The sequence below is a fragment of the Heloderma suspectum genome, chromosome 10 (genome assembly GCF_057233095.1).
Source record: "Heloderma suspectum isolate Gila_16-S chromosome 10, 16-S_ref, whole genome shotgun sequence".
NCBI classification, from domain to species: Eukaryota; Metazoa; Chordata; class Lepidosauria; order Squamata; family Helodermatidae; genus Heloderma; species Heloderma suspectum.
This window is the reverse complement of record NC_139467.1, coordinates 6374858-6396589: the sequence shown is the minus strand read 5'-3', so window position 1 is coordinate 6396589 and position 21732 is coordinate 6374858. Positions and strand designations below refer to the sequence as shown.

General features: G+C 47.0%; 2 protein-coding genes across 6 annotated transcripts in view; one reads left to right on the top strand and one right to left on the bottom strand.

The window, feature by feature from the left end:
• SARS2 (seryl-tRNA synthetase 2, mitochondrial) overlaps nt 1-11044 on the bottom strand; it is a 37683-nt gene extending 26639 nt beyond the window's left edge. For 3 of the 4 annotated variants that reach the window (XM_084814848.1, XM_084814849.1, XM_084814847.1), the window contains exons 1-4: nt 10759-11044; nt 9829-9924; nt 8574-8603; nt 1033-1173 (exon numbers count right to left, since the gene is read on the bottom strand). In XM_084814848.1, the coding sequence (XP_084670974.1) occupies nt 1033-1173; nt 8574-8603; nt 9829-9924; nt 10759-11022 (531 nt within the window). In that variant the 5' untranslated portion in view covers nt 11023-11044. The remainder of the gene's footprint in view (nt 1-1032; nt 1174-8573; nt 8604-9828; nt 9925-10758) is intronic. The other variant, XM_084814850.1, reaches the window with a different exon arrangement.
• Nucleotides 11045-11127: 83 nt separating this feature from the next.
• The window catches only part of GIPR (gastric inhibitory polypeptide receptor), a 53715-nt gene continuing 43110 nt past the window's right edge, over nt 11128-21732 (top strand). Inside the window, exon 1 of one of the 2 annotated variants that reach the window (XM_084814319.1) lies at nt 11128-11747. The gene's annotated coding sequence lies outside the window, so the exon portion shown is untranslated. The remainder of the gene's footprint in view (nt 11748-21732) is intronic. The other variant, XM_084814321.1, reaches the window with a different exon arrangement.

Genomic DNA, 21732 nt, shown 5'->3' with positions numbered 1-21732 from the left:
TTACCTAGCTGCACCATTGGTTCCAATCCTCTGGTCTTTGCCTCACTTTGGCCGGTTGCTGGCTCAGGTCTGCCTGGTCTAGGCCTCTTAACGCAAGGCCCCTCCTACCTGCTCCATCATTTTCAACAATCTAAGGGAGCAATCCTATTTGGATAGTTGTCCATCTCCAAACTCAGGGGCAAATCGACTATCCAATGCAGGGCAGGCGGAGCGTGGAGGGGATCTTCTCTTCTGCACTGTGGCTGCCCTGCATTTGCGGTTCGATGGCCAATTTCAGTTGTCTAGCTGTGGGACTTTGGAGCACGCTGTGTGTGAGAGGCCGGACAACGCATAGGAAGCATCGTAACAGCACTTCTGTGCTCCCCACCCCCAGGAGAATGCCCTCTTTTGCCCTGCTCCACACTGCTCTTCCGAGCACAGAGCACGGGGACAATCCGCACTGCCTACAAGGCGACAGGGGAGGGGAGGCAATTTTCCAGGAACTGACCATGGTTCCACCAAACCGAACAATCCTATGGCTGTCTAGCCTCCATAGGATTGTGCCCTAAGTAGCTCAGCCAACGGCAGGCACAGATCCTTCCAACTCTGCCTGTGAAAGGCAGGCATCTGAGCCACCTGTGGGCAGAGGCTTCCTCTCCAACGCTGCTAACACAAAAACTTGCAGCATGTTCCAGTGTAGATATTTAGGAAGACAAGTACAGGCCCTGTTGTTCATCCAGTTGCCCAGAACATTCACTTTAGCAAGGAGGGCACAGCCATGCACTCTTTTCAGCAGGATTTAAAGGGGAGCCCTGAAGGTGGGATAGTTCTATCTGCACACCTAAACTCCCCCAACACTCAAGCAAGCACATCCAACAGTCATCCCATCTTATCTGGAGGAGAGGCCCGGCTTAAGATATCCTCAACCAGGGATGTCTACTCAGCTCGAGGGGCATTTTGCAAGGCCTTCCTGTCAGTGGCTCCAAAACTGTATGATGCCTCACCCATTTGAGCTCCCCAAACTATAGAGTTCTACATTGTTCTACTCCCTACCACTTCAGGATGGGTCCTGTTGGGCAGCATGAGGGCATGCAGGTAGTATTTTTCATCCAACTCTATCTCCTTGTGGCACAAGGCACTGAGATGAAGGCGAAGCTCCCTCCCCTGGCTCCGCAAAGCATTGTAAACAGGGAGCTGGCAGGAAAGAGGGGAGAAGGAGATCAGATCCAAGTGTGCAGGGATTAAAGAACAAGAGGCCCCAGATCCAAACTTTTAACAGCCACCGGAAAAGGAGAGTTACACTTGGAAATTATTTATTAATAGTACTTATATACTTCTTAAAATAATAAGGCCTCTAAGAGGTTCATATATAAATATTAAAAATCACATTTAAATATATGATTAAAAATCATTTCAACTACAGTAACAATACAAGGAACAGTAAGATGGAACAGTATATGATGAATTGCAATTAACTACGCCCTCTCCCCCTGAACAGGGCTCGGACTGCACCATGGTTCAATCTGCGGTTACGAGCTCTGAAACAGGAGGTGAGATGGCTAGAGCGCCGGTGGTGGAAGTCTCGCTCCAAAGACGATCAGGCACGGGCTAGAGCTGTATCTTCAGCCTATCACATGGCGGTGAAGGCAGCAAAAAAGGAATATTATGCTGCCTCCATCGCGTCTGCAGAGTGCTGTCCCAGGAGGCTGTTCCAAGTGGTCCGGAGCCTGGTCGGTCCTGTGGCTCCGGAACCACTGGAGCATTCTAAGGCCTCCTGTGAGGCCTTGGCAAGGCACTTTGCAGATAAAATTGATCAGATTAGGTGTGTTACTCTGCACGCTGTGGATACAGTTAGTGAGCAAGAGGCGGCCTGTGGCAAACCGGTTTTGTGGGATCGGTTCCAGCTTCTTCCTCCTGATGAAGTGGACAAGGTGCTTTCATCGGTACAGCCAACCACCTGCTTACTTGATCCTTGTCCATCTTGGCTCATTATGAGCTGCAGAGAGAGACTGGGTGAGGGGATCAGGGCGGTGGTGAACACCTCCCTTGAGGAGGGAGTGATGCCATCAGCCCTCAAGGAGGCAGTGATAAGACCGCTCTTAAAGAAGCCCTCCTTGGATCCCTGAGTTCTGAACAACTTTCGCCCAGTCTCAAATCTGCCATTTTTGGGCAAGGTGATTGAGCGGGTGGTGGCAGTGCAGTTGAAGGCACACTTGGAAGAAACCGATGATCTAGACCCATTTCAGTCGGGCTTCAGGCCTGGGCATGGGACAGAAATGGCCTTGATCGCCTTGGTAGATGATATGAGGAGGGCTCTGGATAGGGGTGAATGCTCCTTCTCCTCGACCTCTCGGCGGCTTTCAATACCGTTGACCACGGTATCCTCCTGGACCACCTGGAGGGGTTGGGCATTGGGGACACCGTATTGCGGTGGTTCCGGTCCTTCCTCTCCGGCAGGTACCAGAGGGTAGCACTGGGAGAGGAGGTTTCGGACCCGTGGCCACTTACTTGTGGGGTGCCACAGGGTTCCATCCTCTCCCCGATGCTATTTAACATCTATGTGAAGCTGCTGGGGGCTATCATCAGGAGGTTTGGGGTGCAGTGTCATCAATATGCGGATGACATGCAGCTCTACCTCTCGTTTAAATCTTCACCAAGGTTGGCCGTAGAATCCCTGTCCAAATGTCTGGAGACGCTGAGTGGCTGGATGGGGAGGAATAGGCTGAAGCTGAACCCTGACAAGACCGAGGTACTTTTGGTGGGAGACAAGAGGAGGCTGGGGGATGCTGACCTGGTGTTGAATGGGGTACGGCTACCCTTGAAAGACCAGGTCCGCAGCCTGGGGGTCATTTTGGACTCCCAGCTGTCCATGGAGGCTCAGGTGTCAGCTGTGAGCCGGACAGCGCTGTATCAACTCCATCTGATATGGCGGCTGCGCCCCTTCTTCCCGACCATCTGCTCCCATCGGTAGTACATGCCCTCGTCTCCTCTCGTTTAGACTACTGTAATGCGCTCTACGTGGGGTTACCCTTGAAGATGGTTCGGAAGCTGCAGCTGGTACAGAACGTGGCGGCTCGCCTGATTAAAGGCAGCCGCCGGCGAGATCACATCACTCCAGTGCTGAAGGAGTTGCACTGGTTACCAGTTGTTTTCCGGGCCAAATTCAAGGTGTTGGTTTTGACCTTTAAAACCCTATATGGTTCCGGCCCAGCCTATCTTAAGGAGCGCCTCCAGCAGCACCAGACAGGCCGCTTAACAAGATCAGCCTGGGATGGCCTTCTCTCTGTCCCATCAGCCAGGACAGCTAGACTGGTGGGGACGAGGGAAAGGGCCTTTTCTGTCGTGGCCCCCACTCTGTGGAACTCCCTCCCTAGGGAACTCCATCATGCCCCTCTTTAATGAGCTTCTGTCGTGCATTAAAAACGTTGTTGTTCAGGCAGGCATTTGGGGTGGGTTAGGGTATTTTAGAAAATGTTTTTATTGTAGAATTTTATTGTTTTAAACTGTTTTTATTGTATGTTGTACATCTCCCAGAGTGGCTGGGTGACCAGCCAGATGGGCGATTAATAAATTTAATAATAAATAAATAAACTAGAGAAAGCCTGAGTGAACAAGTGCATTGTTTGGAGGTATCCGAAGCATACTACTCTTTTGGCCTCCCAAACTGCATGGGGGAGGGCTTCCAGAAGGTGGGTGCCACCACTGAGAAGGCCCCACCTTTGAGATATTACATGGCAACAATCTGTTAAGTTATGGAATGACCAGCAAGGCCTCCTCTGAAGATCTTGAAGGCCAGATGGGTATATAGAAGGGAAGGAGGTCTGCTAGGTATCCTGCTCCCAAGGTGTTTAGGGCTTTGTATGTCAACAACATTGGAAGGACAGATACTGAGGCTGAAGCTCAAATATTTTGGCAACCTAATGCAAAGAGAAAAGTCATCGGAAAAGACCCTGATGCTGGGAAAGATTGAAGGCAAAAGGAGACAGGGACGGCAGAGGATGAGATGGCTAGATAGCGTCACCGATGCAATGAATATGGACTTGAGCACGCTCCGGGAGAGAGCGCAGGACAGGAAGGCCTGGCATGCTGTGGTCCATGGGGTCACGAAGAGTCGGACACGAATGAACGACTGAACAACAACAAATGTCAACAACATAACCTTGAGCATGGCTCAGTAGGCTAATAGGCAGCCAGCGCAGTTCTTGTAACACAGATGTTATGTGAGCATAGCTGGGTGTCCCGGTACACGCCCTAGTTGCTGCATTCTGCACTAGCTGCAGTTTCTGAACCAGGCAAAAGGGCAGCCCCACACAGAGTGCATTACAGTAGTCTAATTGTGAGGTTACCAGTATATGGTAATTTTATTGTTTTAAATTGTTTTATGGGGGTTGTACATCGCCCAGAGTGGCTGGGTGACCAGTCAGATGGGCGATTAATAAATTTAATAAATAAATAAATAAATAAAATATGGATCACCATGGCTAGGCTGCCCCTATCCAGGAATGGGCATAGTTGACGCCCCAACCGAAGTTAGTAATAGACACTCCAGGCCACTGAGGTCACCTGGGCCTCCAGTGACAGAGATGGATTCAGGAGCGCACACACTCCGAAACTATGTAACTGCTCCTTCAGGGGGCATGCAACCCCATCCCTAACAGGAAAGCATCCCAATTCATGGACCTGGGAACCACCCACCCATAGGTTTGCTCTCTTATCAGGATTCAGCTTCAGTTTATTAGCCCTCATCCAGGCACCAGTTCAGCACATGCACAGTCTCTCCTGATTCAGATGCCACAGAGAAACAGAGTCGGGTGTCAACAGCATACTGGTGACATCTTGCCCCAAATCTCCTAATGACTGCTCCCAATGGTTTCATATAGGTATATCCATACTATATCTAACTGCCAAGGGGCTGAGGCACAGTCACCCAATGCTATTCTCTGGAAACGTCCCTGCAACTAAAAGCTGAACCACTGTAGAACGGTGCCTCCAACTCTCAACTCATGGAGGCAGTCCAGGAGGATACCGTGGTCAACGGTATCAAAAGCTGCTGAGAGGTCAAGAAGAAGGAAGAGGGTCACACTCCCCATGTCCCTCTCTCGAAGGAGGTCCTCTATCAGGGTAATAATCAGAAACAGCGAAGTGATCCAAAAGGATCTCTCCAAGCAGGAGAAATGGGCAACAAAATAGCAAACACACTCCAATCTACACAAGGGTGAAGTGATGTGCACTGCAGCAAAAAATAAATAAATCTTAACTTCACATATTCACTGATGAGGTCTGAACTGGCAGTGACTGACTAGAAGAGGTATCTTGGGGTTGTGAGTGAACAGCTCAGTGAAAATGTCAACCCAGCTGTGGCTGCTGTGAAATTGGCAGAATCCATGTTTGGGATCCCCTTCATGGATCACTGCCTTGTTGTGGCGAAGGGGCTTGTGTAACTCAGTGAAGCCATAAGCTATGCTGTGCAGGGCCACCCAAGACGGACAGGTCATGGCAGAGAGTTCTGACAAAATGTGGTCCACTGGAGAAGGAAATGGCAACCCACTCCAGTATTCTTGCCAAGAAAACCCCATGGAATGTATCACAAGGCTAAAAGAGATGATGCCGGAAGATGAGCCCCTCAGGTCGGAAGGTGTCCAATATACTACTGGGGAAGAGCAGAGGGAATTTCTAAGTCGCGCCAGAAAGAGTGAAGCAGCTGGGCCAAAGCCGAAAGGACACTCAGCTGTGGATGTGTCTGGTGGTGAAAAGAAAGTCCGATGCTGTAAAGAACAATATTGTTTAGGAACCTGGAATGTCAGATCAATGAATCAAGGTAAGCTGGAGGTGGTCAAACATGAGATGGCAAGATTGAACATCGACATCTTGGGAATCAGCGAACTAAAATGGACAAGCATGGGCGAATTTAATTCAGGTGATCATCATATCTACTACTGTGGGCAAGAATCCCTTAGAAGAAGTGGAGTAGCACTCGTAGTCAACAAAAGGGTGGGAAAAGCAGTACTGGGGTACAATCTCAAAAATGATAGAATGATCTCAGTACGAATCCAAGGCAAACCATTCAACATCACATTAATTCAAGTCTATGCCCCAACCACTGAGGCCGAAGAAGCTGAGGTTGATCAGTTCTATGAAGACCTACACCTTCTAGAACTAACACCCAAAAAAGATGTCCTTTTCATCATAGGGGATTGGAATGCTAAAGTAGGAAGTCAAGAAACCACCGGGATAACAGGCAAGCATGGCCTTGGTGTACAAAATGAAGCAGGACAAAGGTTAATAGAGTTTTGCCAAGAGAACATGCTGATCATAGCAAACACTCTTTTCCAACAGCACAAGAGGCGACTCTACACATAGACATCACCAGATGGTCAATATCAAAATCAGATTGATTATGTCCTTTGCAGGCAAAGATGGAGAAGCTCTATATAATCAGTAAAAACAAGACCTGGAGCTGACTGTGGCTCAGATCATGAGCTTCTTGTTGCAAAATTTCGGCTTAAATTGGTTCAAAATTCGGAAAGGGGTACGACAAGGCTGCATATTGTCACCCTGCTTATTTAACTTATATGCAGAGTACATCATGAGAAACGCCGGGTTGGATGAATCACAGCTCAGAATTAAGATTGCCAGGAGAATTATCAACAACCTCAGATACGCAGACGATACCACCCTAATGGCAGAAAGCAAAGAGGATCTAAAGAGCCTCTTGTTGAGGGTGAAAGTGGAGAGTGCAAAAGCTGGTTTGAAACTCAACATTAAAAAAAACTCAGATCATGGCATCTGGCCCCATCACTTCCTGGCATATAGAAAGGGAAGAAATGGAAGCAGTGACAGATGTTATTTTCTTGGGCTCCAAGATCACCGCAGATGGTGACTGTAGCCATGAAATTAAAAGACACTTGCTCCTTGGGAGGAAAGCTATGGCAAACCTAGACAGCATAGTAAGAAGCAGAGACATCACCTTGCCGACAAAGGTCCGTCTAATCAAAGCTATGGTTTTCCCAGTAGTAATGTATGGCTGTGAGAGCTGGACTATAAGGAAGGCTGAGCGCCGAAGAATTGATGCTTTCGAACAGTGGTGCTGGAGAAGACTCTTACGAGTCCCCTGGACTGCAAGGAGGTCAAATCAGTCAGTCCTAAAGGAAATCAACCCTGAGTGCTCATTGGAAGGACAGTTACTGAAGCTGAAGCTCAAATATTTTGGCCACCTAATGCAAAGAGAAAACTCTCTGGAAAAGACCCTGATGCTGGGAAAGACTGAAGGCAAATGGAGAAGGGGACGGCAGAGGATGAGATGGCTAGATAGCGTCACCGATGCAATGAATATGAACTTGAGCACGCTCCAGGAGAGAGCGCAGGAGAGGAAGGCCTGGCGTGCTATGGTCCATGGGGTCACGAAGAGTCGGACATGACTGAACGACTGAACAACAACAACAAAAAGGAAATCAACCCTGACTGCTCATTGGAAGGACAGATACTGAAACTGAAGCTCAAATATTTTGGCCACTTCTCTAATGCAAAGAGAAAACTCTCTGGAAAAGACCCTGATGCTGGGAAAGATTGAAGGCAAAAGGAGAAGGGGACAGCAGAGGATGAGATGCCTAGATAGCATCACCGATGCAATGAATATGAACTTGAGAACGTTCCGGGAGAGAGCGGAGGACAGGAAGGCCTGGCGTGCTGTGGTCCATGGGGTCACGAAGAGTAGGACATGACTTAATGACTGAACAACAACGTTTGGGATTAGGAAAGGAATCAAAAATAAAACATAAATACACGGTGCAGCCACACCTGGAATACTGTGTACAGTTCAGGTTGCTGCACTGAAAAAGTGATGTTGTAGAGCTGAAAAAGGTGCAGAAAAAGGCAACCCAAATGACCGGGGTGGGGGTGGGGGGGTGGAGGAACTCCCCAGAGAGGAAAGGTTACAGCTTTGGGGGCTATTTAGTTTAGAAGGAAAGTCAGTAAAGCAGGGACACACACACACACACACACACACACACGCGATAAAGGTGTATATAAAGTTATGCACAGTGTGAAGAAAGTGGTTAGAGAAGTTTTTATCCTTCTCTCATAACAGAACCCAGGGTCATCCAGTGAAGCTGAGTGGTGGGAGAGTCAGGAGATAAAAGGAAGGACTTTTTCACACAGTGCAGCCAAACTATGGAATGTGCTTTCTTAAGATGTGGTGAGGGCCACCAACTTAGATAACTTTAGAAGGGATGATTAGACAAATTCATGGAGGTTAAAGCTATCAATGGCTACCAGTCACAATGGCTATATATTACCTCCATGACTCTTGAGTCCCAGTTGCTGGGAGCAACATCAAGAGAGAGAGAGAGAGAGAGAGATCGTCTTCATGTCCTGCTTTTGAGCTTCCCAGAGGCATCTGGATGATCATTGTGGGAAACAGAATGCTAGATTGGTGGGCCTTTGGTCTGATCCAGCAAACCTCTTTTTTGGTTTTTATGTAGGCAAACAAATGCCAGGAGTCATTTCTCTCTCACACCAGGAAAAAAAACAAACTATCTACAGTTTTAAGGCTATAGATACTCAATTGTTTAGGTAGCAAAAAAAAAAATTCTTACCGACTCTAAAGTACTACTGTCATGGCTTTTCTGGAAAGGGAAGACAAAATGTTGAGTTTAAGAATTATGTCAAAAAAATAAACCAATGTAATAATTACCAATAATTAATTGCCATGCAAGTCAGACGGTCTAGAAATATTTCTGGCTTTACACAAAGTACAAGATCACAAACAACCAGGACACCAGAATTTGTGGTAGGCAGTCCCAAGCTTCCAGTTCCCCCACCCCTGCCTGAAAAAAGCCCTCCCTTTTAAAATAAGATTTCTGGTCCTCACAGCTCCAACAAAAGCAAAATGGTTGGTTTTATTTTGGTTTTATTCTGCACTGGTTTTATTTTCTGTTTTTAACGTTTGTATTGTATGCCTCTAATATATTGTTCACCATGCAGAGAACTTCAGTTACTGGGCAATTTAAAGTAAGGGAGCGACCCTATGCCCCCCAGACAGTGTCATGGGGGACATAGGATCATTCTGTTTCAGGGCTCCGACCTCAGAGCCAAGAAACCGCATTCCCCTCCCAGCTGGCACAGAGAGAATCATGCAGGCTACTTCTCCATGCTTGAAAAACCGAGCATGGAAACAGGGAAAAGGGACATTCCCGAGGGTGGGGAGGGGAGGAGACTGGGGTGACTGCAATATGACATAACCTATGGCTGCCCAAGCCTCCTTCCCTCCCTCTCTGAGGTGCCACCACTGAAATACAGGGCAGCTGGAGTGCAAAGGCAAAGATGGCTTCCACTGTCCTCCAGCCCTGGACTGGACACTTGGCAGCCTCAAAGTTCAGAGGCTGCCAGCAATCCACATAGGATTGTGTCCTAAATAAATAATCAAATGAGGTATTATATAGAACAGGGGTAGCAATGTGGTGTCCACAGGCACCAGTGCACCCCAGACACCTTTTTCTAGCATTCTACAAAGTGCCCTATCCATCCCACTTTTTATTTTTTATTTTCTTACCAGCTGTGGGTTCAAAAGAGTTGATTGGTGTGCTGGGGCTCAGACCCCACCTCTGCCTTGTACTCAGTCTTTTGGGTAGGTTACCTGTACTTTGTCCCATGGCAGCCATTTTGTGGTGGTGCCCAGGACAGTTTCTCAAATTGCCAAGTGTGCCCACAGACCAAAAAAGTCTACCCTGATATATAAAAAGGGACATGTACCCAATTACATATGTTTGGCATTTATCTATACACAATTTTCTGCAGTTGTTGTGAAGTTTCAGGGGTTATTCCATGACAGTCGCTGTCTGATGGACTCACCACAAGATTCCGCACACCTTCGGCAATTTTCTCTTTCTCAGCCTTGAGTTTTGCGATCTCCTCTTGCACCTCAACCAATTTCTGCCAAGTAGCCACCTGGTAGTCATCAGAAACAGAGGAAAAACATGATACAGACCAACAGCAGTTTAGCAATATTATCCAGAAAGAGAGAAGACACACTTGTATGTGGGTGGCCTCCTCCACAACACTATAGTACTGCAAGGGGATAGAGTGTATTATGTTACATTCCTAAAGTGTGGATCTGGAGAGCCTTCTCTTAAAACCGAGATGCTTCATAGCCACAGAAGAGCTGCTTTTAGCCTGATGGCTAGGTGCGACCGCCAGTATCAGAGGCAGTATGCCTATGTACACCCGTTGGTGGGGAACCTGGGCGGAAGGGTACTGTTGCACTCATGTCCTGCTTGTACGTTTCCCGTGGGCAGCTGGTTGGCTGCTGTGTAAGCAGAATGCTGGACTAGGTGGACCCCTGGTCTGATCAAGCAAGGCTCTTATGTTCTTAACCCCTGAGGAGGAAGTGGACAAAGGGGCTGCAACAGCTGACCTAGGGTGGCTGTGTACCCTCCTTACAGAAGTCTGTCCTCTGTTTGAAGGGTCCAAGCCCAGTATATAGATAGGGCCATCAGAAGGAAGTGCTGGGTCTTGAAGTTGCCCATCAACAGCACCTGAACAGCAGACTGAGCAAGGCTTGCAGGTCACTGTCTTCCACACTATAGTGAAATGGTAAAATCTATTTAATTATTATTTCTAAATTTCCACCTATACATATACATTAGCATATGCAAACTGATATCTTCTTTGGCGGGGGGGGGGGATTCACACGTGGCCGCCCTACCTGAAGGAGGGGATCCAGCCCCCAGCCCCGGTCTGGATAAGCCCCGCAGCGTGCTGCTTCTCCTCTCCCGCACTTACAATCTCGCGCAGGTCCTGCGGCGCAAGCGGCCCTTTGCGCGTCTCCAGCTCCCGCTCCGCCTCGCTCAGCCGCGCCTTCAGCGCCCCCACGTCTAGCTGCGGCCGCGCCGACCACCCGGCCCGCACGTGCTCGTACAAGCGGCTCCTTACGCCGCCGGGGGCAGCGCGACCGCCCTCCGCCCTCGACAGCGACGGCTGAAGCCTTTGGCGCAACGCCCGCCAGTGCAGCCCCAGGCACCGGGAGAGCCTCATGGGCGCCGCCATGTTGGTCGCTCACGTGACACGCGTCCTGCGTCTGTCGGCGGGCCAATCAGAGGCCCAGCTAGTCCCGCCTCAGCTCGACGTGGTTGCCATGGGGAAAGGAGATGTGTCTTAGGCCGCAATCCAACGAATGTTTAGACAGAAGAAAAGGCCTACCACTCCCATAGCTGGTTGAGGGGGGGATGTTGGGAGTTGTAGGATTCCCCCTTGTCTATATATAAATAGGATTGCGCCCTTAATGGAGGTGGGTGGGTTTTTTCATATATTTAGGTCGCAATCCTATGCATGTTTGGACAGAAAAAAGGCCTACAACTCCCAGCATTCCCCAATCCGCCATTTTTCTCCCTAAACATACATAAGATTGAGACCTTAGCCAGTGTTACACAAATAAAGACTGGAGGCGAACGTTTCAAACTGAAATCTCTTCCCTGAAGATCAAAATGCAACTTTATTTAAAACACCCTTATGATCCAATGCTTCCATACGCATTGTTAGAGAATCCCAAGTCCCTCCCATGTAGAATGCAACTAATTTGATGCAAACAAAAGATTAAAACAAAGAGAAATTTTTGTGAACCGCTCCGAGAGTGTTGGCTATTGGGCGGTGTAGAAACTAAATAAATAAGTAAAACATTTCCTAGCAAGCTGCCTTGGACCAGGTCAGACGGAGTGTTTCCAGAAGCGGTTTTTGCGGAGCAATCGCTCTGCCCTGTTCACAAAATTTTACAGGTGAGCCAGACACTGTCATCTTCAACTCATAATTCTCCTGTGCTTTCCCACTGCTTCTTCCATCTTTTTTCTCACTGGAGAAAATTGGTTAAGAAAAGACAGCATAGCTTCCTGCGGCTGATGGGAGTTGGGAGTCCAAAACATCTGGAGGGCACCAGGTTGGGGAAAGCATATCTACACACATGCCCTGCCCATATACAGGATCATCTTCTCTCAAATATACCTACTTAAACCTTAAGCGCCTCTTCAGAGGCCCTGCTCAAAGTGCCGCCCCTCCAGTGAAGCGAGGAGGGTGGCTATTAGGGAGAGGACCTTCTTGGTAAAGGCATCCCAGCTGTGGAATACCTTCCCCCAAGGGGCTCACCTGGTGCCTCCTTTATGTCTTTTTGGCACCTGGGCAAGACCTTTTTTGTTCTCCCAGGCTTTTAAACCCTGTGATCTTAAAATCTATATTTTTATTCCACTGCTTGTATATTCTGTCAGCAAGCTGGCTGGGAGCTTATGGGGCTTGTAGTACAACACATCTGAAGGGGCCCAGATTGGAGAAGACTGGTGTATTTGGTATTACTTCTCTCTCTGCTGGAATTTTTTATGCTGCAACTGTTTTTATCTTTTTAAATATTGTATGTTATCATTCTGTCTGTGTGGTGCCCAGAGCTGTTCGGGCGGCTGACAAAAAATACTCTTAGGGCACCATCCTATGCTGATGCTCGCAAGCTTCCGAACTTGGAGGCTTATGGGCATTCAATGCAGGAGCGGGAAGAGAGGTGGAGTTTCATTCCATTCCATGGGGTTTTCTTGGCAAGAATACTGGAGTGGGTTGCCATTTCCTTCTCCAGTGGACCACATTTTGTCCGAACTCTCTGCCATGACCTGTCCGTCTTGGGTCGCCCTGCACGGCATAGCTTATGGCTTCACTGAGTTATGCAAGCCCCTTCGCCACAACAAGGCAGTGATCCATGAAGGGGTAAAATACCCTAACTCACCCCAAATGCCTGCCTGAACAACCAAGTTTTTAATGCACGGCGGAAGCTCATCAAAGAGCTATACTTGCTACTGGTTTATATTATTATTTGTATTTATTTATTTTTAAGATGAGTGGAGTGCTAAGTGAGAATAGGCAAAGCTTTTTCTGGTGAAAACTAAAACACAATTAATGACAGCACTTTGAAACTGTGCTTGCTGGCACTGTAGAACTGAAGCAGCTGCTAAAGCATTTTCTTTGGGGATATACTTCGGGCCCAATCCTATGTATGTTTAGACAGAGAAAAGTCCTACAATTCCCAGCATGTCCCAGCCAGCTGCTGGGGGATGCTGGAAGTTCTGGGATTTATTTCTGTCTAAATATGTGTGGGATTGCACCCTTAGGGGTGTATCTAATGGGTTACATCCGATGTTAGTCTAACTGAAGTCCCATTCATTTCAAAGAGTCTACTCAAAGCAGGACTAACATTGGATACAACCCTTGGAGTGCAATCCTATGCATGTCTATTCAGAATTAAGAAATACTGAGTTGAATGGGGCTTATTCCCAAGTAAGTGGATATAGGATTGCAGCCTTAGTTTTAACTTCAGTGAGGGAAAAACTGCATATGAGTCCTTACAATAGCCCCTATTTGTCCCCCCATCACTGGGCCTCTCTGACTTCTGGGGATTTTTTTCTTCTCTTTCCCTTAACAACAAGGACTGATGTGTTCATACAGGGAGACCCAAAAGAATGTAAACTCTACTTGAGTTAATCTTTTTTTTTACTTATTCATACTAAACAGAAGCAGCCAATTGGAATCACAGAATGTGGCCCTGGTTGAACTACAAATTAAGATATGTCCTAGCCACTTCAAGTCCGGAAAAATTCAAATCTACAGTGATCATCTTATGGGTGGGGGAAAGAATGTTTGTGGCTCCCAACATCAGTCCAAGGAGCCCCTTAAGAAAAGCCCCAGAACTGTTATGTACAATGTAGTGTTTCCCTTTAGAGGCTGCATGGAAAGAAGATAAATAAGATATTACTGGAAAGATTTTTTCCTGGTTTGCAAACTTTTGACCTACACAGAATTCTTCAGCAGACAAAATGGATGAGCATGGCTCATTCTCACTTATGAAGTGCTTCATATACATTATCTCAGAGGTCTTTACAACAAGTCTATAAAGTGAGCCAGTATTAGTAGCATATATGGGAGGCAGAGGATGGTAAAGTGACTTGCTAATGCCCACAAAACTACCTACCAGAGTTCAGAAGCTCTTTGCTCCCTGCTCCCATTCCCTTGCTATTTCTCCTACTAGTATTACCACCCACCCTTCATTTACTCCACATTTTTGTCATGGATATCTCAACAGCCAGTTATTTCTACTTGGAAGTCCCAGGTGTGATCCCAAAGTATGGGTGTCAATCACAGCTGAGCAGCATTCTCCACATGCATAATTGCACAAGTTTGGGAATCAAAAAGAAGTGTTGGGGCATTCTTGGAAATGTAGCTTTAAATTTATAGGGCAAATTCCTAGTACTCATGGTCAACAAAGGGTTTCTTGGGTCGTACTTGAATAACTGGATGACAGTTCTGTTGGACTTTGCCCAAAGAGATCATTGTAGGACACAGATTTGAAATCCTTAGGTTTAGGAACAATGTGAAAAAGATGACAAAATGCCTCCCATGCAGGTTTTCTCTGCGATGAGACATTCAGTTAAGGGGCACTACACATTTCTAACCTTTTTTTTTTTTCTCTTGGGACCCTCTTCGTAACTCTACAACAAGCCTGACATTTCCAAAGGCGAGTCTGTAAATAGATGTGAACACATCGGCAATTTTGTCATTTTCCTTTAAAAAAAAAAGTCATTTCATTAATGTGTTTACATGCATTTTCCCTCGCATCATCCACTCCCCCAAGGGTGTTTCTGGCTCTGGTGTCTGCTGCTTCCATTCAGGCTTCCTGAAACTCTCCTTGAGTTTCTTCCATTCCAAGCTTTCCTCAAAACAAGACATTCATTTTCTGACTAGTTCGCCACGGAGGTGGAAGAGTTTCAAACACGCAATAGATCAAGAGATTATTAATGCACGCAATCCAATGATGCACATGAGGAACCCACAGAAGATCTCCTGTTCTAATAATTTTGTTAGACTTCTGGGACAAAGCCCCCCTCAAAAACACTTTTAAAAATCCTAACAGATGTCCCACCGAATTTCCAGAAGAGGAGCAACCATGTTAATCAGTTGCCCAAAGAGACTTCTGGCCCTTTAAAGACTAACTTGGAATCTCGTTTCATAGAGGTTTTGCTATTACCAGACAGAGGGGGATGTGGAAGCGTTTGGTGGCCAGCTAGGAAGTAGCACAAACAGGCTGCCCAAATTCAGCTGTCAATTATTAGCCAATATTTTACTGGTCCAATAAATAAAACTATTTTCTCAGGTGACCAGTTCTGGGGTGTGAAAAAACAGAACGCTCCAAAATCTACCATTTTGTTTCTTTAGTTACTACATTTCTATACTGCTGAATAGCAAAAGCTCTCTGGGCCGTTCACAAAAAGTGGAACCCCAAATTACAACATGATAAAACATACTATGGAATATGGATGTGAATGATAGCTTGCTGGCTTTCCCTTGGTCAGATGGTCTTGTGTCTCTGGGTCAGCCTTCCCCAGCCTGATGCCCTCCAGATGTGTGGGGCTACAAGTCCATCGTCTCCACTCCAACACATCTGGCAGGCACCCGGTTGGGGTAGGCTGCTCTGGATATTTCTGCTTTCCCTCCCAACCATGTGCCTTGGCTTGCTCATGAGGCATCTCCAACTAGTTGCCTCTATAAGTGACTTGGTCTATGTTTGGGATTGTAGGTTATCTTTGTCTGTGTGCACATGCGCTGGGGGATACTGTGCATGCATAATTCTGCCATGATGTTGGTAGATGTCCTTTCTTGCTCCAGCAGTCTTATTCTTTTTAAAACCTCAGCAGTCATGACAGCCGTTTGTTTTTTGGATAGGCGGCAGGTCTGGCATCAAGCCCCTTCATGGATCACTGCCCCCTTCATGGATCACTGCCTTGTTGTGGCGAAGGGGCTTGCGTAACTCAGTGAAGCCATAAGCTATGCCATGCAGGGCCACCCAAGATGGACAGGTCATGGCAGAGAGTTCTGACAAAATGTGGTCCACTGGAGAAGGAAATGGCAACCCACTCCAGTATTCTTGCCAAGAAAACCCCATGGAACGTATCACAAGGCTAAAAGATATGACGCCGGAAGATGAGCCCCTCAGGTCGGAAGGTGTCCAATATGCTACTGGGGAAGAGCAGAGGGTATTTCCAAGTAGCGCCAGAAAGAGTGAAGCGGCTGGGCCAAACCCGAAAGGACACTCAGCTGTGGATGTGTCTGGCGGTGAAAAGAAAATCCGATGCTGTAAAGAACAATATTGTTTAGGAACCTGGAATGTCAGATCAATGAATCAAGGTAAGCTGGAGGTGGTCAAACAAGAGATGGCAAGATTGAACATTGACATCTTGGGAATCAGCGAACTAAAATGGACAAGCATGGGCGAATTTAATTCAGGTGACCATCATATCTACTATTGTGGGCAAGAATCCCTTAGAAGAAATGGAGTAGCACTCATAGTCAACAAAAGGGTGGGAAAAGCAGTACTGGGGTACAATCTTAAAAATGATAGAATGATCTCAGTACGAATCCAAGGCAAACCATTCAACATCACAGTAATTCAAGTCTATGCCCCAACCACTGAGGCCGAAGAAGCTGAGGTTGATCGGTTCTATGAAGACCTACAACACCTTCTAGAACTAACACCCGAAAAAGATGTCCTCTTCATCATAGGGGATTGGAATGCTAAAGCAGGAAGTCAAGAAATCACCGGGATAACAGGCAGGCATGGCCTTGGTGTACAAAATGAAGCAGGACAAAAGCTAATAGAGTTTTGCCAAGAGAACATGCTGATCATAGCAAACACTCTTTTCCAAAAGCACAAGAGGCGACTCTACACATGGACGTCACCAGATGGTCAATATCGAAATCAGATTGATTATGTCCTTTGCAGCCAAAGATGGAGAAGCTCCATACAGTCAGTAAAAACAAGACCTGGAGCTGACTGTGGCTCAGATCATGAGCTGCTTCTTGCAAAATTTCGGCTTAAATTGAAGAACGTTGGGAAAACCACTAAACCATTCAGGTATGACCTAAATCATATCCCTGATGAATATACAGTGGAGGTGAGGAATAGATTTCAGGGATTAGACCTGATAGACAGAGTGCCTGAGGAACTATGGACGGAGGTCCGTAACAGTGTTCAGGAGGCAGCAACGAAATCCGTCCCAAAGAAAAAGAAATGCAAGAAAGCCAAGTGGCTGTCTGATGAGGCTTTACAAGTAGCTGAGGAAAGAAGGGAAGCGAAAAGCAAGGGAGAAAGGGGAACATATACCCAACTGAATGCAGAGTTCCAGAGAATAGCTAGGAGAGACAAGAAGGCCTTCTTAAATGAACAATGCAAAGAAATCGAGGAAAACAACAGAATGGGAAAGACTAGAGATCTCTTCAAGAAAATTGGAGATCTCAAGGGAACGTTTTGTGCAAAGACGGGCATGATAAAGGACAAAGAAGGCAGGGATCTAACAGAAGCAGATGAGATTAAGAAGAGGTGGCAAGAATACACAGAAGAACTATACAGGAAAGATCTGAATGTCCCTGATAGCCATGATAGTGCGGTCACTGAACTTGAGCCGGACATCCTCGAGAGTGAAGTCAAGTGGGCCTTAGGAAGCATTAGTAACAACAAAGCTAGCGGAGATGACAGTATTCCAGCTGAGCTATTTAAAATCCTAAAAGATGATGCTGTTAAAGTGCTGCATTCAATATGCCAACAAATCTGGAACACTCAACAGTGGCCACAAGACTGGAAAAGGTCAGTTTACATTCCAATTCCAAAGAAGGGCAATGCCAAAGAGTGTTCAAACTACCGCACAATTGCGCTCATTTCACATGCCAGCAAGGTGATGCTCAAAATCCTACAAGCTAGGCTTCAGCAGTATGCGAACCGAGAACTACCGGAAGTACAAGCTGGGTTTAGAAGAGGCAGAGGAACTAGAGATCAAATCGCCAACATTCGCTGCATCATGGAGAAAGCAAGAGAATTCCAGAAAAACGTCTATTTCTGCTTCATTGACTACGCTAAAGCCTTTGATTGTGTGGATCACAACAAACTGTGGCAAATTCTTAAAGTGATGGGAGTACCAGACCACCTTACCTGTCTCCTGAGAAACCTGTACGAGGGTCAAGAAGCAACAGTAAGAACCAGACATGTGACAACCGATTGGTTCCAAATTGGGAAAGGAGTACGACAAGGCTGCATATTGTCACCCTGCTTATTTAACTTATATGCAGAGTACATCATGAGAAATGCTGGGTTGGATGAATCAGAGGTCGGAATTAAGATTGCCGGGAGAATTATCAACAACCTCCGATATGCAGATGATACCACCCTAATGGCAGAAAGCGAAGAGGATCTCAAGAGCCTCTTGTTGAGGGTGAAAGAGGAGAGTGCAAAAGCTGGTTTGAAACTCAACATTAAAAAAACTCAGATCATGGCATCTGGCCCTATCACTTCCTGGCATATAGAAGGGGAAGAAATGGAAGCAGTGACAGATTTTACTTTCTTGGGCTCCAAGATCACCGCAGACGGTGACTGTAGCCCTGAAATTCAAAGACGCTTGCTCCTTGGGAGGAAAGCTATGGCCAACCTAGACAGCATAGTAAGAAGCAGAGACATCACCTTGCCGACAAAGGTCCGTCTAATCAAAGCTATGGTTTTCCCAGTAGTAATGTATGGCTGTGAGAGCTGGACTATAAGGAAGGCTGAGTGCCGAAGAATTGATGCTTTCGAACTGTGGTGCTGGAGAAGACTCTTACGAGTCCCCTGGACTGCAAGGAGGTCAAATCAGTCCATCCTAAAGGAAATCAACCCTGACTGCTCATTGGAAGGACAGATAATGAAGCTGAAATATTTTGGCCACCTAATGCGAAGAGAAAACTCCCTGGAAAAGACCCTGATGCTGGGAAAGACTGAAGGCAAAAGGAGAAGGGGATGGCAGAGGATGAGATGGCTAGATAGCATCACGGATGCAATGAATATGAACTTGAGCACGCTCCGGCAGAGAGCGCAGGACAGGAAGGCCTGGCGTGCTATGGTCCATGGGGTCACAAAGAGTCGGACACGACTGAACGACTGAACAACAACAACTGGCATCAAGGGCTGGCATGCTTGGGCACAGGCCGAGGGCCCACACTCCAGCAGGGACCCAGTGACAACAGCCCCCTGGAGTTGCTCCTCCTCTTCATCTTGCAAACTGCTTATTCACCTGCCTCTTGCTCTGGCCCAGACAAGGGTGGCGATGAGAAGGAGGGAGAAGCAGCAGAAGCCATGACCTACCTGTTCACTGGCTCTCTGCCTACCAAGTAAGCAAGTGGGAGCAAGGGTGCAAAAGCAGATGAGGAGCAACAGGAGCAGGCAACAGTGGTGGTGAGAAGGTAGCCTCGCTGAGGGAGGGGGCCATGGAGGGTGTCTTGCCCAGGGGCCCTCAAAAACCTGGAGCCAGCACTGGGGTGAGGAATGCTCAAGCGCATCTGTTGCAGAAACAGTGCTTCTTCAAATAGAGGCTGCACAGCTTACAACACCCAGCCCTCCTTAGGGTTGCCAACTTTTCAACTGGCTTCTGCTTTTGTGACGTTAACAGCAGCACGATCCACAGCAATTAGCAGGGAAAGCTCTTCATTGCATAGGCTGTACATCTGCTAACTACTGTGAAAGGCACAGCAGCAGGGGTCAGTTGAAAAGCTGGCAACCACAAGGTCACTTTTTAAAAAATTGTGGCTGGCCAGGCACTTAAAAATCTGTTGTTGTTGTTGTTGTTATTGCATTTCTATACCCCCCCCCCCCCCATAGCTGAAGCTCTCTGGGCAGTTTATAGAAGTTAAAACATTAAATACAATATAAAAAGTTTAAAAACCATTTACAAAAAAGCACATAGAAGCACACAGACAATATACACAAACACATAACTAAAAACAACACTGAACTATCAGTCGTAACTAAAGACACATCCAGGACCGATTAAACTCATCATGTGCTGCCAAATGCCTGGGCAAAGAGAGAGGTCTTAACCTGGTGCCTAAAAGATAATAATGTTGGCGCCAGGCAGACCTCATCAGGGAGCTCGTTCCACAGATGGGCTGAGAAGGCCCTCTCCCTCATTGCTGCCTTCCCAGCTTCGCTTGGAGGAGGCACTTGGAGGCGGGAGAGAAACCCACCAGGAGGTTTATGAAGCTGACTCTTGTGGACTGCCCTACCTGGCTGATGGGTGAGGTTTGGCTCATTGGGTCATGAGTCGTGTAGACCTGTTCTAATTGGTAGGTGTATGCTGTATGGCAGACAGGGCCGGCCCAAGATGTTTTGTTGCCTGAAGCAAAGAACAAGGTGGTACCCGCTCCCATTCCAGGTGCAAAAGCTGACTGGACTGGCAACTGAATCTGTCTTCAACACTGACAATGGGAGAGCATCCTCTACCAAACCTGAAGGCAGCAGGCTAGCTTAGGGGGCACATGGCCAGCCGGGTAACCCACAGCTCCCTCTCCTACACCTTGCTGCCACCTCCCAGGATCTGCTGCCTGAGGCAATGGCTTCAGTGCCTAATAGTGGGGCCGGCCCTGATGAGAGAAGACATGGAGCAATGCCTGCTGTTTGGAAGACCGTCACAGCAGATGTTTTAACCACTACACCTCACGCCCTCTGTGTGGTTGCTGCTACACCCCTCCACTTTCCAATTTAGCTTGCAGTGTGTGGATGGCTTTAGTTGAGTCATAGCAAGCTTTCCAGGGCTTTTATTGCAGCCGTGATATTTTATTCTTTGCCTTCTTCCTCCAAATGTATCAAAGCCTGTCATGACTAACTAAACAGTCTCCTGAGGCCTAGACTGATAGATTACAGCAAGAGCAATTCCTGAAGTTCCAGGGTAGGTCATATTCGCCAGCATTTCACAAAAGAACACAGAGGTAGGGTTTCTAACTCCTGAATTCTGATTCCAATGATTACTGCCTGAGTCTTACACACTCACTTGCACACTGCTGAAGGTGTACTCCGCCGGCTGCATTTGTTTAATCTGCAGCAGACTCTTTCCTGCAGTGATTTGAAAGCCAAGGAGAGGGTGTTTGTTGTTTTGGTTAAAGACATAGGTGTCAACAGTTCAAAATATATCTTGGTGGCCACAGTGTGCAAAATGGCAAGCGGAATGAGGAACTAGGACTTCCCTCAACCTGCATCCCTCCAGATGTGTTGGATACAACTCCCATAATTCCCCACTGGCCATGGGAAGGCTGCTGTATCCGGCATGATGCCTTAGCGTTCACGCATGTGCCTTAGTGTTAATGCATGTGCATACATGCTGGAGACAAGATGCATCCATTCTGCAATTTGCAGTGCAATCCTATACAGGTCTACTGAGAAGTAAGCTGTATTGAGTTCAGTGGGATGTACTCCTAGGAAAGTGGCCATGGGATTATAGCCTCAGATTTCACTTCCAGAAACCCTAGGGAAGACTCTAAATGCTAAAGAATGACCACTCTACGAACTCACACTCACAAAAATTAACCCAGTGTTCCCAAAAGGCAAAAAACAGGGCAAATGATATTCCAGGGCCACTGACCAGAAAAACCAACGAAGAGGGCTTTTTGTATGGTAACGATGAACATACTCGACAAATATACTTGTTATGCCATGGCTTAAGCTTTCATGGACTAGAGATCACATCATCAGAGGCATGAAGCATTATTCTCAGCTGGCAGATGTAGAGAAAATCATTGTAAACAGCAAGACCAAATAACCATGAAATGCAAAAGGTACAGTCTGTGACAATTCTATGTTAAGCTTAATGTATACAATATAATCACAGTAACTATTCACAACAGTAGTGACTGGTGATAACATAATCATCCTAGCTTTGCTAT